Source organism: Excalfactoria chinensis, chromosome 17 (assembly GCF_039878825.1).
Source record: "Excalfactoria chinensis isolate bCotChi1 chromosome 17, bCotChi1.hap2, whole genome shotgun sequence".
In the NCBI taxonomy this organism is placed as follows: domain Eukaryota; kingdom Metazoa; phylum Chordata; class Aves; order Galliformes; family Phasianidae; genus Excalfactoria; species Excalfactoria chinensis.
The window spans coordinates 6,537,228-6,555,555 of NC_092841.1; the positions used below are offsets into that span (position 1 = coordinate 6,537,228).

At 43.4% G+C, this 18,328-nt stretch overlaps 1 protein-coding gene across 1 annotated transcript in view; it reads right to left on the reverse strand.

Moving 5' to 3' along the window:
* PITPNC1 (phosphatidylinositol transfer protein cytoplasmic 1) overlaps positions 1–17,501 on the reverse strand; it is a 56,930-nt gene extending 39,429 nt beyond the window's left edge. Inside the window, exon 1 of the mRNA XM_072351682.1 lies at positions 16,873–17,501. Coding sequence (XP_072207783.1) covers positions 16,873–16,920 — 48 coding nt within the window. The 5' untranslated portion in view covers positions 16,921–17,501. The remainder of the gene's footprint in view (positions 1–16,872) is intronic.
* Positions 17,502–18,328: the final 827 nt, after the last annotated feature.

Genomic DNA, 18,328 nt, shown 5'->3' on the forward strand with positions numbered 1-18,328 from the left:
AAGATGCAAGACTGCATTCAAGGCTGCTGGATGACAGTAGTGTCATCTTGTCATTTACCCACGGCACTTGCTGATGTTAAACTACAGTCTGGGAAGCCTGATTGATCTGTTGCTTTATTTTCCTATTCTTTCAATAATTTCTAACACACAAGCACAAAATGAATCATCACCAAGTACAAAACCTTGGATGTGAAACCGAATAAGCCTTCCAAAAGGAGCAAGGTGTGCTTAATTTAACTGAAGTCAGAACTTCAAGTATTTTCTTTTCTAACGAAGCTTTTACAACTCAGAGGACTGCCATTGCTGTGTTCTTTCCAAGCTCCTGAGAATGATTTGCTGTAAAGGACCCAAATTAAAATGGGTGGAAATGAGGAACAGAAGTCAGCGTTTCAGCAGAGTTTCTCTGCCAGCTTCTCCTCCGTTACTGCCTCAAACTGCAGAGCCTTCCATAGATACCAACCACAAGCATTCCATGGCTCACTCCGATTGGTACAAAGCCAGCAGATCCAGTATCACGTCAGACATATCACACCTTCCTCAAATTCTTTTTCATCTACAAAAAAACGTTACAGAGAAAAGGGAAGATTATACAGCATTATAGATCTGATGGCCTCCCTGACAAGAGGACAGGGCTCAGAATCAGGTCCCTGCAGCCGGCTCCCAAAGGTCACTTGGCTCACACAAACCAGCCAACTGAGCCTTCTGTATGCTGCCTTAATTTCATAAGGCTTTTTTCTTAAGAAGGGCTCTTGTTTTATTGGATAGGTGCAACTTTATTGGGCGCTACAACTTACATAAAAGTTCCACTTCTGTAGCCAGAAGAGCTAAGCATGCATCACAGGCATGCTACTTATACTCTCCCTGAAGCACTCTGGGCCCCCACAGAGCCCTGACAACCACAACTACTCCACCAACCACTTCTCTATCACCAAGTGAGCCACAGCTACCAAACATCAGGCTTCTGTTTTCTTGTTTTGACCTGTGGGAATGAAAGGATAACGCAGCATTTCATTACACCAAGAGGACAAAACTCACGTTGGTTTTCCACTTACTACTACAGGCAATTGTGCACGCTGTTCTTTGCCATTCTTTTTTAGATCATTTTATTTCCCTTTTTATCTGTTGATGAGATTTCTATTACAAATGTATTAACCTTTACAAAAAGGATCTTCTTGACTTTGCAGTTGAGGTGTTTGTGAAGCCGGTGCGATGTGCTGTAACATGGGAAACAGTTTCACGTTTGCTGTATGATTAACTGGCAGATGCCATTGGGGCATCATCACGTCGTCTTCATGAAGACACACTTTCAGGGCAGCGACAGAGCCCAGTGTGCACTCTCTCATGCGTAGCAATGCAAGCAGTCCCAATGGAAAACTCACAGATGCCTGCTTCTCCACTCATCCATAGATCAAATGTTTCATTTAAGCCACCTGACTGACTTTTCTCCATCAAAAGGAGAAAGTGCCATTAAATGAATTCTTGTGTGCCGGTTTTGATTTATGTTACAATGGATCCAAAATTCTTTTTCTACGTGCCAGAACTACCCTGTGCCATTCCTGAAACTGAAAACAAAGCCGTGAACAAAAACGTTCTGTTCCATCATTTCAGAAATCTACTCAAATGGAGATGAAATTCATCTCAGCCTCAAAGAGAACACTGGCAGCATAAAGATCTTTGTGACTACTAAGTGAGAAGCTCAAGGAGGAGGAAGAGCTTGCAGTTTCTTGGAATGGGAAGTCAGACATGTTTTTAGGTTACATGAAGATGGGCCTAAAAGAAGGTTAAATTTAAGGGTAAATTACAAGTAATTTATTTATGAAAGAACTTGAAAATAATATGAAAATAATCCCGACAACATTTACTGCAGGGCAAGGTCAGCAGGGCTGACGTGTTTGTCTGTGCTACCACAGCTACAGTTTCCAACAACCAAACCAATGTTTGCAGATAATCAACGTGCAGATCACTAAAATGCTGTACTGCAATCAGGAGCACGTTTGTACTCCGAGGACCTTCCTGACTTTTGTTTTCTTACTGTAAGTATCAAAAGATAAGGCAGCTTATGACTGAATCTCAGTAGCCACTCTCAGCTCCTACTGATCAGTATTTGACTGAAAGATGCTCGCAGTCTGTCCCCAGACACCATAGGCAGCTGTCAGTTTCACTGCTCTGACAATAACCCAAATGAAGCTGTTTTAGTGGAAGTGTTGTGTATTAACTGGCTGCACTGTTTATATTGCTCGCAGCAATGTTGATACTGTAACAGGTCATTGCCAGTTAAGTAAAACACAAGTTCATGTTACCACCAGCTATTTATTTTAGCACTGACATGGGTAGTATGTTGGGTAAATAGCAGTATTTTTCTGTTAGGAGAACTGTGCTTTAAATTGATGCCATCACTAATGGTGATACGAAAGTGAACCACTTACACTGAACAGATACCTGTGTGAAGTATGAGCACAGAAAGTAGCACATCACCTATCATTAAGCTTGCTGACAGCTTCCGCCACAAGAGATCATTCTCCTTTTGGTAACACCTGCTAAATTTCAGTTGCATTATTTTCTATCATGTCTACCTCATGCTCAGAAAACCACAGCCAAAATGGCTCAGGAATGATTCAATTGCTTGCAAGAATAATGAGACCAAAAAAAAAAAACAAAAAACCCACCAAAATCACCAAAATCAAGCAAACAGAAAAAAACCCCAACAACAAAATGAAACTGAGCTACAAACAAACAAAAGCAGTGAATCAGAAGGAAATGTATCAGCTCTTGCTCCCCTCCCCACCTGACATTTGGCAGACACCTCGTCCTTGCAGGATCTATATTCATGTGAAAAAAGGGCTCAGAATGAATGGATTAAGCTTAAGCCTTTGCAAATACAGCTCCATATTTTCAACAGAAGCTCTTCAAAGCTTTCCAGGTGAATTACCAAATATGATGTTCTCACTGCACACTCACACACCTCTCACAGGTCCTGCTGCACACAGGTTGTGTTTTCCTTGCATGTTTCCCTGTTCCTTTCTGCTGCTTATTTTCTTCTATCACATCTCATCACAAACATTTTAGGTGATTATTTTACCCACTACCCTCTCCATTGCAATCTCAAGTGCAGAAACCTACACGGTGCCTCCAGCTCAGCCTTCTAACACAACGATGACATGGGCACACACAGATAGGCCTTCTCAGAAGGGTTTAAAGCCACCCAAAATATCTACAAACAAAATCTATACTTAAGGAAATCTTACAAAGCCAGATGCTCAGTCACTAGAGAAAAAAAGATGGATGACATATTAACACTAATATATTTGCACATATAAACACTACAGCACTGTTAAATAACCTTTAATTCTTCCTTCTCAAGGCAGTCACGTACTGAAGAATATGAATTTACATTGGGCATCTGCTCCATTTGCTGGAGAGCTGGAAAACACACCGGGAAAGGAAAACTGTGCCAGCTCAAGGTCATAAGAAGTGAAGAATCCACATGAGTGCACATCCTCTGGGCATCACCAGTGCACAGCACCCAGCCGTGATGAATAAGGATGGGGAAGGGCAGAGACTGAGAACTCCACATATCACGGGGCTTAAATGCTCCACAAGCAGTTTTTAGATGCTTGTTCCATATCATCCTCAGACCAACTGTGGCACAAGAGATCTGATTCAAAGAAGTACGATGCTAAAGTAACTAGACCCAATGAGAACAGTGTTTGGAATGGGCCATAGAAATCCTCTTGGAAAACGTAGGTTCCCAATATTAAAAATTTAAAAAAACACACTATTATTTTACACTAATGTCTCAATAAAGATGTTCTCCATCTCTAAAATATATATATATTTTTTCCAATGTAAGATGTATAATGAAAATAAATTGGTTAATGCTTTGTAAAACATTCAGAGACGTCAATAATGACTCCAAGCCATGACAGACCACGGTTCCAGCCTCAGATACGGGTAATAAATTACTGTCAAAAACCCCAAATAATCATATAATGAAAAAGTGCTGTTCTGTTGAGCACCACCCAGCCTTTCCAGGAACGACTTTTATGAAGAACATATTCAGAAAGCGAGCAAACTGAAATTCTACAGGCGACATTCAGTGAGGCACATCTGGTTCTAAGTGCTCGTCCTTGGACCCTGATTCTTAAACTAGTCTACGTTGATAAAAACCCAAACTGTAACTCCACTGCAGTTCTGATGTCTGGGAAGAAGGCCATAGGCTGCAGGCAGCTCTGAGCAGCAGCTGGGTGAGGTACCTCACCTGCTTGTGCTACCTTTCCTCTCTTCTTTTTGATTAAATAAAAGCCTTTGGCTTACAACTCTTACATTCTGAATGTGTAACGTTCACATGCCAGAAAATAAATATCAGTATTTTGACTCTGTGATATTTTTTTCCCCACACTGCAACTTACCAACACAGTGCTGGGTAAGCAACAGCCAAACTTCCACTTATTTTTTTCCAATTGGAGAAGCAGCAAAATTAACTTTGAAAAGATTCCTCTGTCAAGGCTGAAAGCCTTTGCACCAAACTTCATCCTGGAGTGATATTCTCAGCTGTCATATAGGGGTTTGTAATGGAAATGCTGACAGGCCCATAATTATGGCAGCACTCGCGGGCACCACTATAATGGTATATCAGATAGGTGTACGACTTAAACTCGATACAAGGGACCAGAAGATGTTCGTGTCTGTCCTCATTAAAGCAGCACTTCACATCCCTTTAAACCTCTGTGGCTCAGACTATTAATTTGATGTTCAGAAGGACACACACGCTGGTACCAATACTCACAATGATTACATCCCCTCAGTACTTCAAACTGAATCAGAGAACCATGCTAAACATTGAAGGTAATAGAAACTGCTAAAAATAAGTTCTAAGAATAATGAACACTTTATTTTACAGGACAAACTGAAGTCACAGAAAGTAATATACAAGTGACACATTCCTCCCTGTGTTCTGTAGTGTTTTAAAGCTTCCTTTTATATCCAAATCTGCACTGTTATGTCTGTGATTACACCTGGCGTATCGAGGGGACCTCTGATCCCTGGACCTTCCTTGATAGTCATGGCTAGATAAGAGTATGAAATTCTTGACACCTATACATGCTCCATGAGGGCAGAGAAAAGATGTTAAAGCCTGGAGTTCCAGAAGGTCATGAGGTCGAATGATATGTTTATTGACTATATGGATTTTAATTCTCTTAATCCCAAGAAAATCATCCAATAAATTGGTGGCATGATTCCAACACGTGCAGTAATACTCTGATTGTTTCAATGATATAGAAATCCTCAAGTTTCACTTGAGAGCATATTCTGTAATAAAGTTCTGTTCTCCTACAGAGACAAATATCAGCAGCATTGCTTCCAGCCACGTAAACTACTTCACGAATCCAGACTCACCCCACTTTGCAGGGAGGGGAAATAAGTGCTCAAAAATATCAGAGTGAATTTACCAGAAGGAGCATTTTTTGGAGCAGTGGTTTTCTGAGACAAGCCCTTTTTCAAGCATAAAAAGTTTCAATAAACCAAAATAACAGCAATAAAAAAGAAGCACGCATCACACTCTGCACAAATGTAGGCATACAGCTCTTATCAGGTAAAGGAGAGAACAAACGTCACGTTCCACAGAAGCCTGCCTCACTGGGAATGGGACTGACGGTGTTTTTGATGACAAGGTAGAGAAAGAAAACATCTCCCTGAACAGAAAGTACTTTCCCATGGAAAGCTGGAATGGTACTATTTTGAGTATTGCCCTATTTAAACACAGGGACACCCTCACTCTGTCACTCGTGCAGACGTGATCCGCATGTTTTGATGGCTGGCAATTCTGCCTCAGACTGCAGAAACTCCTCACAAAAGATGATTCAGAAGATTATTATATTTGCATATTTTCCCATTACTGACAGCGAAGGCTTCCAGGGGCCACCAGTTCAAGGCTACAGCCTTTACAGAGAGCAGGAGCCCAACATCCATTGATGTCACGCTTATTTGAATGCAGAGCATAACTGACACTGCCAGAACGTCTGCGTTTGTTGCCATGGGATGCTTCAGTTCTCTCCTGAGAGATTTTCTCTCTTGAAGAGGACAGGTTTTAAGATTTATTTTTTTAAATCAACAGAAGGCAGCAAAATTGCCTGTGCTCCAGAACGCAGATCCACATGAAGGATTATTTTCCATTAACTCGCTGAAGACGACGGAGTGGTGAAGCAGCAAGTGACAGAATGGAAAGATTTATCGGTGCTCACCAAGCTTGGCTGATCTCTCACAGTAATCTACTGACCAGAGGAAACGAAGCTTCATCCTGGGCCTTTCTGTCTGTTTCTATGTCATTTTTTCCCCAAGTCACCTATTCCACAATCGTATTAAAATGCCTCTAGGAAACAGCTTGAATCTTCCAACATAATTTGTTCCTTTAACAGAACAGATTTGAAGAGCACAAGTGTGATAATCGCATGCAAAAATGACTTGTAGTACTTTGTGGGAGAGTGAGACAAAAAGCATTTGCTGGGATCACGATACCAGATGAAACCTATGGAAGTGCGACAGATGGAAATACGCCACAAAGTCCTGCAGCGGTATATGACAAACTGAAGGTACCACCGAGGTAAATCTTTAATTCAAAGTTCACAACCTTCCTCACATACCCTCATTTCTCACTTACAGATAAACTCCTGAATTGCCTTCTGCTGGACTTCAAGCAATGGAGCTGTGAGTGTAGTTCAGCACAGAACCTGTCCTACATTTCAGACACAGATCTTAAACCATTTTCTCTTAGGAACATATTTTTGCATTCTTAATTGAAGAAAAACTCCCACTGACTTCACTGTGAATAGAAGCAGGCCTGAGAAGGGCACTACTCTTGCTTATCAGCACATTATAGGAATGCTGTCAATTAATTACACCATATCAGCTGCTTGGCTGTAGATAGCGTACATGGTGTGCTTTTCACTTACTGATTTACAGTCAGTAGGAGGAGGTCACAGCAATAGAATAGGAACAAATCAAAGTTAAACACGGCCATGGAAATTTCGCTCTGTTTTCAAGACTGTCAATTCTGTGTGCACTGGGCATGAACTGGGACTGTAGTGATGAAACGCGAGAGCAATGCTTGCTACTGGCAATGACAAAGCCTAGATAAACAAAAGAATCATGCCTTGTAACACAGCATCCTATTCAGTGTATGTGATAGGCATCCTGCAAGAGCTAGAATCTAAAATAGAGCAAATGTTGCCAATTCATTTCAGAGATTAAACGGATGGAAGAGTACCCAACTCCAAATGGAAACTAAGGAACACGACATGCTGCCAACCAGTGCTTGGCAAAACAAATCATTATAATATGGAAATACTGTTGTACATCACTAGTAAATGTTGCTCACAAAAATATTAATAAAAAGTCTGTGATTCTAAGTGTTATTATTAATATCTGATTCTCTTTAAGAAGCAGTCCCCAAATAGTTTGTGATTTCAATGAATCAGCATTAAAAAGCCAACAGGCCCTCTATAAAGATTACTGCTTATACAAAGTAACGCTGAAGAAACGTATCTGCTGGGTACTCTAATTGGAACTGTCTCTCTGCACCAACAATCAATTCAAAACATTGTGTTGGCATTAAACTCAGACTCTATACTTCCACCATGTAGGACAGGAGCTGCATTATGTAATTCGCTTTTCACTCACTACCCTTAATTCAATCATTCAATGTACAGAACAGAAAACAGACAGTATGGGGGTGATTTGGGCTACAGAAGCAAAAAAAGAAAAGGATTTGGTAAATAGCACAGCATGGGTGCATAAACACTGTGGGCTAAGTTCAGCCTTCAGTGAAGTGCTGATAGCTGATGAGAGCACTAATTTGATTCCAGAAGCCTATTTTCCCAAGGCCGCTCCCCAGATATTCTAAAAGGGAACTGATCTGACATGAGACAAGAAAGTTCCTTATCTCAATAAATTGTTGCTTAAATGATACCATGCAAAAGTAAAATAAGTAGACAAATGATTTCCAGTCACTGGAGAGATGACACCGGTGAAGACCCAGAGCGACTTGTGCTGGGTTTCAAAGTACTCAGTGTGCTCATTAACAATGGCAGCATGCTCACCCACAACTTATTAAAAAATCCCCAAAGAACAATATATAAAAAGAACAAGCAATAACTTCAACCCAACAACCATGGAAAGCCACATTTTTGTAATCAACCTCCTACAACAAGGATTTAAAAGATGGAGTGGGAGGCATATTATAGAGAGTACAAAGTGAAAAAAAAAGGAGAGAAGAGAGCAGAGAGGATACGGAGTTACTGCGATTACTTGTGGCCTCTTAATGCTTAGAGAGAAACTCCCGTTAGGTGAAAAGCAGAGTGAAACTGTCTCTGTGATCCCAGTGGCCACAGACACCCAGAACAACCAACTTTGGGTCTGCTGCTACAAATCCACCACTGGGTCACCTCCACTGCGTGAAGAATTTGGGGATGAAAAATGCAGGCTTTACCATGGTCTTATACAGAGAGAGGAATCAGTCAAACCCATTTGCTGCTGGTTAGCCAGTACTATGCAGCTTTAATTAGTGCTTGCACTTAAGTGAACATCTAGATGTATGACTTGGAACACAAAACACAGAGAAATTAAAGAAACATCTCAGAAGATCTACCGAGAGGAACAGCACCCACGCATATTACCAGCACTATCCTATAGCCATATCAAAACCCAAATGACTCAGACTGCCTTTACTGGATACCAAAGGTAACAGAATAAGGACAGAAGTCTGACCGCTGCTTCTAAAAAAAGGCCACAAAAACCTCAACAGAAGCCGGCAGTGCAGAGCTCACATGAGAACCTGCCCTGCACTTCACAGCTCTCACAGTCACGGCTACTAGTTCTCTTTCACATGGTTTTATTAAAAATGCAGTTTTTAAATGCTTTCCATAATAATCATCTGATCTTGACCCAAGCGTTCTGACTTGATTAACACTCTAAAGTATACAACGCCTGCAGCAAATAGAAACAATGCTGCTGTTTTGAATTATTTCACATTCTGGTTTATTTCTGAAGGAAAACCTGCAATCGCTTTTGCTTTCCTACATTTACAGCTCTAGCAAAATTTAAGGCAATGGCCTCGAGTTTCTATCCTTTAACTCCAAACTGTTCTCAGTGCCCAAAGTGCTGTTAAGATTTCACTTTCCGATCACCTCTTGCAGAACCTTATCACTCACAGCATGATAGCTTCCAAGTTTCCCAATAGCTGCTGCCCTTGTAGAGACAGACTTGTACAGACAAACAGTTGATGATAAACAGAATTATGTGGTTTTGAACCACAATGGAAGATGGATTGTCTGACTTGCATTAAGTCATACAGCTCAAACACTTCATACTTGTAAAATTATGAAACAACAGAACTATGGGTGAGGACGAACAATGACGAGGAAGTTGGGAGGGATTCCAACACACAGAAAGAAAAACCTCAAAAGAGGAGTCTGTTCTGAGAAGCTGTGAAATACCTGCATGATAAAAAACTGCTCCATAAAAATGCACAGCGTAAAAATTCAGAAAACGTGGTTCATCTGCAGACCAATCTGCACGTGGGGTTGTGAATTTTGGGGCTTGAAGCATCAAGCCCCTCTTGTGCCTCAGCTCTCATTTTGTTATTCCAGGGTACTGAACTTTACTGTGAGCTAAACCCATTCATTTTTTATTCCTCATATAGTTGTATCCCTCAGCTCCTTAGGCCAAAGGCTCCCATTACTTCACTGAATCTATGGAGAAGCCGTCCTTCCAGCTTTTGCCTGTGAGAGGGAAAATAGCTTTGCCTTTGCAGGATGTGCGTTACCAGCGGCAGGAAGGTGGGTGTAAGCTTACGTCAAACTAAGCCATGTTATATTAAGACAGGGTGGACCTCAAAACAGAAGTACGATTTGTTATGGTTGACAACTGAGGGAAAATAAGAGATGGGATAAGGTCAGAGGGCTGACATGAGGAAACCAAATGGAACCAGCAGCTACTTTTCCTCAAATGCTCTCAAGGAACTCAAGCTTTGTTCAGACTACAGTACCCAGAAGAAGGTTAAGACGCTCTGATACAGAGAGGGTGGCCATATCTGCTTTCCATGCCCATAAGGACATTTGTTTCCTGGAGTGTGAAGCAGAGGGCACCCACCGATTGCTGCTGACATTCCTGATGGCCGCAGTGCAAACCACTGATGTTGTTTACCCCAGTTCTGACCCTCAAAGACAAACTGACGTGCCTGAAAACATCTTGGTGAAGAGGCAAGGTCAGAGGTATTTAACTTGCATTATGCTTACTGCACGATTAAATAAACACATAACCACCTGTTACACTTATTTCTGTGGGAGTATCTATTTTCAATTATAGCATTTACTATCCGCCCTCAAGAATGGCAAGTAACACCATGGCAACATAAACACAGTCGTGGCTGCTTGAGAAACCTAAATCATAAATAGCTTATAAATAGCAATGTATAGCCCATGCAGCCCTAGAAATAAACTAACTAATCCACGGGCATTTGTTACTATGACATAACATTTCCACTAAAATGTTTGCCTCATCTCAAGCCCACTCAGGATTGATTTAGAAGTTTGGCATCACTTGACGGACTGAGTTCATGTTTATCCAAAAAGAAAAAAAAAAAGCAGAGAATAGAGAAAATAAGCTACAGCGAAACAGCAGGGAGAAATCAAAATCCACAACAGAGGCCTTTATTTCACTTACACCGAATGGAAAAAACTTTATATTCCAAACATATAAGAGTCTCCTTAATAAGAAAACATCTTTATATTGAATCATCTGTGGAAAGAAAACAAACAAACAAACAAACAAAGAAAAACCTAGAGGCTTACATGAGAAGCAAATAGTTTACAAATAAAGTAGCAAATAAAGTCAGCAACCCTCTGAAGTATGTGAGAGATTTCTGAACTTGGTACTCTCTGCAGCTCCTGCCTGGGTGCAAAGATCCATGGAAACTGATGCAACGATGAGATTCAAGCCCGGGTTTAGGACTCAGAGGGGAGCTGAATTACCAATTGTTTTATTCTGCTGTGCAGTTCCTTCTGCTCTGCAGCAGGCAGTAGTGGGGAGCAGCAGCTCGTTGCCAGCTGGCCGGCCGCTGCATGCCCTTGGCTGGGCTTCCACATTTGGAGTGTGACCAAGGACTAGGAAATGGGAGAAAGAAAAGAGAATGGGAGTTTCTGCAATGTTAGGACTGAGAACTGAGAGATCACTGCTCAGTTTTGCAGCGTGGGGACATCAATGACTGCATTCTCCATCAGCTAAACCCAGAGATATTATCACCGGATTTACACAAATCCAGGGCCTTAATCTGGCTGTATGAAACATCCCTTAGGCAGGCAAGAATCCCAATGAATTAGAGATGTCTGTTTGAGCTCTTTCTTGTTGAAATTCACAGATTTGAGAAATTTACAAATTTTCTTTTGATTTACAGCTATTATTTCAAGTCTGTTTTCAATCACTTCGGGATAAATCCAGAACAAACCTATCGCAGCCAGCGCAATTCAGATCTACACCAAGCAATTGAAATGGAATTTGAATTCCCAACATTCCTATTCTAAAAACGTGCTGTGTTTTGTCATACATACTTGGTGAAATATCGGCCTCTCTGACATCAGTGAGGGATCTCTCAGTGGTATCATGAGCTCTGAATTCCACAGAATGATTTTCCTTTCACACAGTGAAGGAAAACAAAAGCTCATCCCCTGAACTATGAACCAAAGTAGGTTTAGATCAAGTCTTTATGATAAAAGCAGCAGCCTGGTTACTTGAGACTGTGATTTCGTACACAACTCATGCCCTTCATTTGGCTTATGTCAAGTCACGGTACAATTAACTTATTAAATAACTTATTATTTAAATGTCAGCTAACTTGCACTTTTAAAGGCAAAAATCAGATAAAAAGCTGCATTAATTTGTCAAGTATCCTTCAGGTGATCAGACAATACCCCCTAGGACTAGTATATCCAATAGGCCTTGCAAGTGAGAGTACATCCAAAACCCTGCTAGGTAAAACCAAGAAAAATAGCTCATATTTATCAGCACTTATCAGCATTTATCATATTTATCAGGTAGCCTATCAAGAAGCCTAGCAACACTGGCACTAAAGGCTGTTCTTATATTCTAAATAACTCTTAGATAAACTGGGAGAAGAAGCTGAAAACGCACCCCAACAATTAGTTGTGTGTTTCTGACTGTCATCATTGAATGACTGCTAATCAAGCAATTCAGCAGCAGTGTGGTATACTGGAGTGTCATTATCACGTAATTATTTTGTTATGAATTGTAACAATATTTTTTACTGAAAAAAAAAAAAAAAAAAGTTAGACGCAGCCATGAATTGTGCAGCACAGCCAACCTAATATGACATTTCATCTGATGAAATGGAAAATCAAGCACACTCAGCATGCTCACAGAAAACAATTCCCACAGAGCCTAAGTGTTCCTAAATCACTTAGGCACGACTAATCTTAGAACAGACATGCTGCTGAGGAGCTCCTAAACAGCAACTGCGAATTCTCTGCAGAGCTTATGAACAAAGTTTATTCTAAACCCAATTTATAAACATTTCTGCATGTGACTCGGGATGTGACCACTTCTGCTTTAAATTAAGTATGTGCACAAACATACGCAAATGCTCAGAGCGCACACAGTAAAAACAGCATCAGAGCCATAAAAATGCAACACTACAATAGAATGCAAAACTGCTTGGGCAATTTTTGTCCACAAACAGGAATTAAAAAATAAAAAGAGAAATTTTTCCAAGAAAAGCCCTGAAGATGTCACTGCTGCATTTCAGCACTCCGCACCACGCATTACAAAAATAAACACAGTATTTTAATACATATCCAAGGATTCAAAATTGGCTCCTCACCTATAACCAAAATTGGGAATAGAAGATGAACTGAGAAGGAGATAAACACGACCAAGGCCAGATTACCTCCAGCTCATCCAACTTGAAATCTAAACTGCCTCTTTCTCACCACTATAGCAATCTGGTCAGTCACAGAAGACAAGGATGAAACATGTGAATATTTCTTAAATAATAACTGTAAATAATAAATAAGTTTTCTGTGTTACAAAGAATGTTTACCATGCCCACAGTTATTGAATTTTTCTGCATGGTTCACACATGCACATTACCTAACTCCAACCATACAGTATTTAATGGCTCCTTGTGCATTACAAAGCAAGGATGGAAAGCCTGCCTGCATTTCAGCATGCACATCAACTCAGTTCTGCAAGTACAGCCCAGGGAACGTACTTGTCTGCAAGTCAAGAAAGAAGAATGCTGCGAATGAATCATCTTTATATGCTATGGGCTTTCCACTACTTGACTAGGCAGCCCTTTGTTCAGAACACAATCTCCTCTGCACTGAAAGATTCTTTAATGACTTACACCAAAACTTTAAGAACAAAGGTTTTCTTGTTTCCCTCAAAGAAAGGTATTGCCATGTGCAAACGAGAGTGGAGGAGAAAATCATTTATTTCTGGTCTCCTGTTTTGCAGCGGAGTTCAGTGCAGGTCTGTCAGCTGCCCTCACTGCTGTGTAGGTGGCTATGGCTGCAATGGGAAGGTCAGGCTAAGGCAAGGTGCTTGCTTGCTTCCTTCCCACACCCAAATACAGTTCTCACTTCCAACTCTTCATCCTTATGACTGTACTGTGTCAAAAGAGAGTGAAAAAGCTATCCTTACTCAATAAAGAAAGCTAAGTGCTGAGCTTTCACTAACTTATGTTATCTACTATGTTGTTGTAAAGATTCCTCCAGCCCCTGAGCTTTGGGTCAATGTAAGGGCACAGAGCAGCCAAGGCCCAATGATGCAGCAGACAGGAGTGTGCACAAAAGACCAGCATCAGCTTAAAATTGCCACGGTAACTACTCCTGCAGAGGTCATGTTCCTGACTCTGCCTTAGCACTGTTTGATCTACAAGTAATTGAAAGTGAACCGTAAAGCTGAACTTCACCTCCTACTTGCCTTGTAGTGCTCTTGCTTACAAACAACGCGCTGCCCTTTCAGATGTCTCACACATCTACATTTTGGTGAGAACATGTTCTTTGGTTACAGCCGGAATGAAATCGCTCAGGCGACCTCATCTGCCTCTATTAACTGCAGAGAGAATATCAGTAGTTTAGAGAAAACGTGTCATACACTCCTCACCCTACTCGGGGTTTTTCTGGTGCACAGGAATATGGGTCTGTCCACCTGAAGCTCTCAGAGCATAACAGCACTTGAAATGCTTTCATTGAGCTCAGGCATAAAACATGCTTTAACAAGTTCTCTTTGTACACAAAACAGCAGACCATGAAATCTTTCAAAGGAGAAGCGCACACAACATTCAGAGAATACAAATACTGTTCACAAGCACATTGCTGAAATCATTTGATGTAAACAATCCACAATGGGAGAATTTCTAATGCTCAGAATTCTGCAATGAGCTAAGAGCGGGTACTCCTGGTTAAAAGAGAAGGAGGAATCGCAGCACCCCTCAGGCCACCATTTCCGAGTGCTGAAAGGATCTTCGGTGTAAATCACAATCCCCATTGAAGAACACTTTGCAGGTCTCTGCTTGTTTGCACTCCGACAGCACAGCTGCTCCTGCACGGCTCATTCAGGCAGCGCTGCCCACAGAACTCCCTGAGCTTGTCTTTACAGCATCCAATGGGCACAATTCCACCAACTTCAGCAGAGATAATCTTGCTCGAGATAAAGAACAAAGGAAAGAAATCCTGTTTTTGTTTGGTTGGTTTTCATTTGTTTAGATAGCACCTATATGTACAGAGATCAGAACTAACCCATCCCATTTTCGAGAAAAATAAAAAGACCATGACTGTAATTTGCATTCAGCTTCAAAATACATGCAACCCAGCATCGTGTCTTTATTAGCATTTTATAGCAGTGGCAGCTCCTCTTCCAACGTTATCCAGCAGAAATGGTTTCCACCTCCTCCCCCTAAGGAATATCACTTTCCACATAAATCAACTGCACCATGCTTATCCTCCCTCCAAGTAGAAGCTCACTAACATGTTAACCTGGCAGATCTCACACAAAGGCACCTCTATGGCACAAAACCATACGATCCTTCCTATGAAGAATTGCGCAGTTAGGACTTGCAATGAGAAAGAGCTGGACGATTTTTTAGCACCTTTGCTACTCTCGGTGACTTTGTGCTCCTTTCACTTGCTACGGAACATGTTTTCATCAGATGATGCTTAATAAAGCCAATGCAATGCGCCCTCTTATGATATTCACTCATATGATGTAACTATTTGTAAGAATGAACTAATAAATGAAAATGCAAGAGGAGAAATATTCATCAAGAAGCAGGCTCATTCATTAATTGCAGCTGGGCTGAAGTTTGGCAACACTTCCCAAGCAATTACTGCAATAGATTTCATTTGCTTTACATTATTACTGAAAAGAAATGGCTTTTTGTAATTTGCAAGGGCTCGGTTTTAACAAAAGGGGTGAATTTGCATGCATGCAATCCAGTAGTACCACAACTGAAGTACAGAGTGACTTCCAATTGGCAACGTTGCTGGCTTATTCAACCAACAGCAATGTTCTGACCTAACCTGCACAGTTCTTCCAGTAGTTGTCGTTTTGCTTGGAAGTTCACATGATATTTCCTTTCACAAAATTATTTCAAGGCTAAGCTGGGAACTTGCAGCAGTACATATGTAACAGCCCTTAAAAAACTGCCCATAAAAGTTTCCTTTAATGAATGAGCCTTGGACTTGAATAGGAACTACAGCCTAGTGCCCCAGCAGCTCAGCAGGCACTCTTGGAACAGCCACGCTGGTGCTTAGGGAAGAGGAACAAATCTGTTTCTGCCTCCTGCATCCTAGCCCAGAATACAAAGCAGCAGTTCAGTCAGTAGTGAACAACACCTCTTAGGAAACGCTTGATGGGCGAACGATACCAAAAACAAAGCATGAAAGTTTCAAAGTTTTGTCATAGTTTATTTGTACAACTAATAACGAAATTCATGCCACGTATCAGATACACCCCAGGTCCCTCACAAGGCGCATCTCACCTGCAGTTCCTGGATTAAATACTTGCAAGATTCCACGTCAAACAAACCAGAAGCTGCACGAGAACCTTTGCTAACTCTGAACGTTCTATAGAGCGAGAGGCTTCCAGCACCTGCGGGCAGAGCGCCCCCTAGCGGCTGGCGGCTCCGGGCGCTCCGCGGGCTGCCCCGGCTGCTGCCCCGCGTCCGGGCTGCGGCGCTGCGCTCGGCTGCGGGCACCGGCGGGGCCGCAATTAACACTGCGCGTGTTGGTACACAAGTACTGCTATCGCACCTAGAGCCGTAAGCAGGTGGAGTGCGGGGAAGTCAGCAGATAAATAAAAACGCAACGTTCCGAACGTGAATTTAGAACGCGGAGAAAAAGCAGTTTGTGACTTCCAACCTTTTCGTTCCATGACCAAAACAAAAAGCAAAACAAAAACCAAACCCGAAAAGTTTTGCCAATAGATCACCGCCTGCGGACCCCAACCTGCGCGACTTCCATCCGCAAGGTTATTTTAAGCAAAGGTGAGGATATATTTAGAACGCAAGACTTGGGATAAACCTCCCGCAGGTTCGGGATGTGACCGCACAGCGCTCCCTCGAAACGCGATTCCTCTCACACGCTCGGTTGCGGAGCTTTGCAACTGATCGCCGGGCACTAACGCTGCTGACACGCTCCAGTCACCTCCGCTGCCGCAGGACCCCTTTATCCTGCACCGCAGACGTGCCTCTCCGGGCAGCCACGAGCCCAAGTTTGTCACGCGAAGGACGAACACCCGCAGCGAAGCCGACCCCAACTTCCTGGGCAGAGAAGAGCCCGGGAGCGGCCGAGCGCAGCTTACCTCCTCCACGGTGAGCGGCATGCAGATCCGGTACTCCTTCATCAGCATATTCCCGTGCGTCGGTGCGGAGCGGCCGGCCGAGAAGTGCTCACTGCCGCGCGGGGCAGCGGATCGCCTTCGTCCCTCCGCGCACCTTCGGCGCCGCGACCGCCGCGCAGCCCCGCGACCGTCCGGGCGGGCGGACCCGGCGGAGAACGGCAGCACAACCGCTCCTTTCTTCCCGTCCTTCCTCCTTCAGCCCGCGATCATGTGAATCTCGCAAACTGCACGGACCTCTACAAAGAAGTCTCAAACCCGAAGCTCCCGTCGCACGCTCAAAGACATCCGTCGGAAGTGCACGAAAGCGGCGGCCTCTCGCTGCTGTGTCAAGACATGCCCGGGGCGGCGAAAAGACCGAACGAGCCGAGAACGCGGCTCTCACCCCGCCGGCAGGAGAGTCGCGACGCCGATTTCCGAGACAAAGGCTTTTTTTCTGACGCTTCCTCCCCCGGCTGCCGAGCGCGGCTCCCGCCTCCTCCCCGACCGCCGCGGCTCCCGCTGGGCTCGGGGCAGCGCTCGGCGGCCGCGGGGCCCCGCGGTGCGGCTGGGGGCGGGCGGGCTGCGGCCGGCCTGGATGGAGCCGCGGAGCGGCGGCCCCGGCGGGGGCGCGGCTGACATCACGGCGCGGCAGGAAGGAGGGCGGGCGGCAGCAGCCGCCAATGGGGCGGATTTAAGCGGCCCGGCACGGGGAGGAGAGGGGGGGGTGTGAGCTGGGACGGGGGTACCGCGGGCAGATGGGGCTGTGCCGGCCGCTCCCGCACCCCGTTGGGACGCGCTTTGCCGTCTGCACGACAACAACGCGACGCGGCGGTCTGCGAGGGCGCAGCCCCGGGGCTGCCCGCACGGCTCCGTTACAAAAGCAGCAGCAGCGCGCAGTGTGCGCAGGGGAGAGACCCGCACAGGATGTGAAGGCCTCACCCATTTCCCTTCTGGTCAGCCCGTTGCTATCAGCCTGCCGAGTTGGCTGCACAAATAAAACTGGTTCGGGTTGGTTTCGGTTTTTTCTTTTTTCTTTTCTTTTTTTTTTTCCTTTTTTTTTTGTCTCGGTTATTTACTTTCAAATGCCGCATGTAAAGTCCAGTGACAAAGTGCCTCCTTCCCAATCGAACAACCCCAGGAGCACTGGGGGAGGCCTTTCCTTTCTGCTTTCTGTTAGCTAAACCTTTTTTCTAGTGGGTTTTTTTGTTGTTTCAGATGCACTGTTGTTAATTTACATCTCACAATACACAGGCAGCCAACTCTGAAGCCATCTGAGAAACCCGAGTGCTTACATAACTGTGAGTAAATCATGACAAGTGTACACTGCTGCTTCTATCAAGTGAATGGCCATAAAACAGCTTGCAGGGAAGCCCTGTGATTGCAGCATCAAATAGAAAGCCCTGCACAATGGTAGAAGATGCGCTTACATCTAATTTAT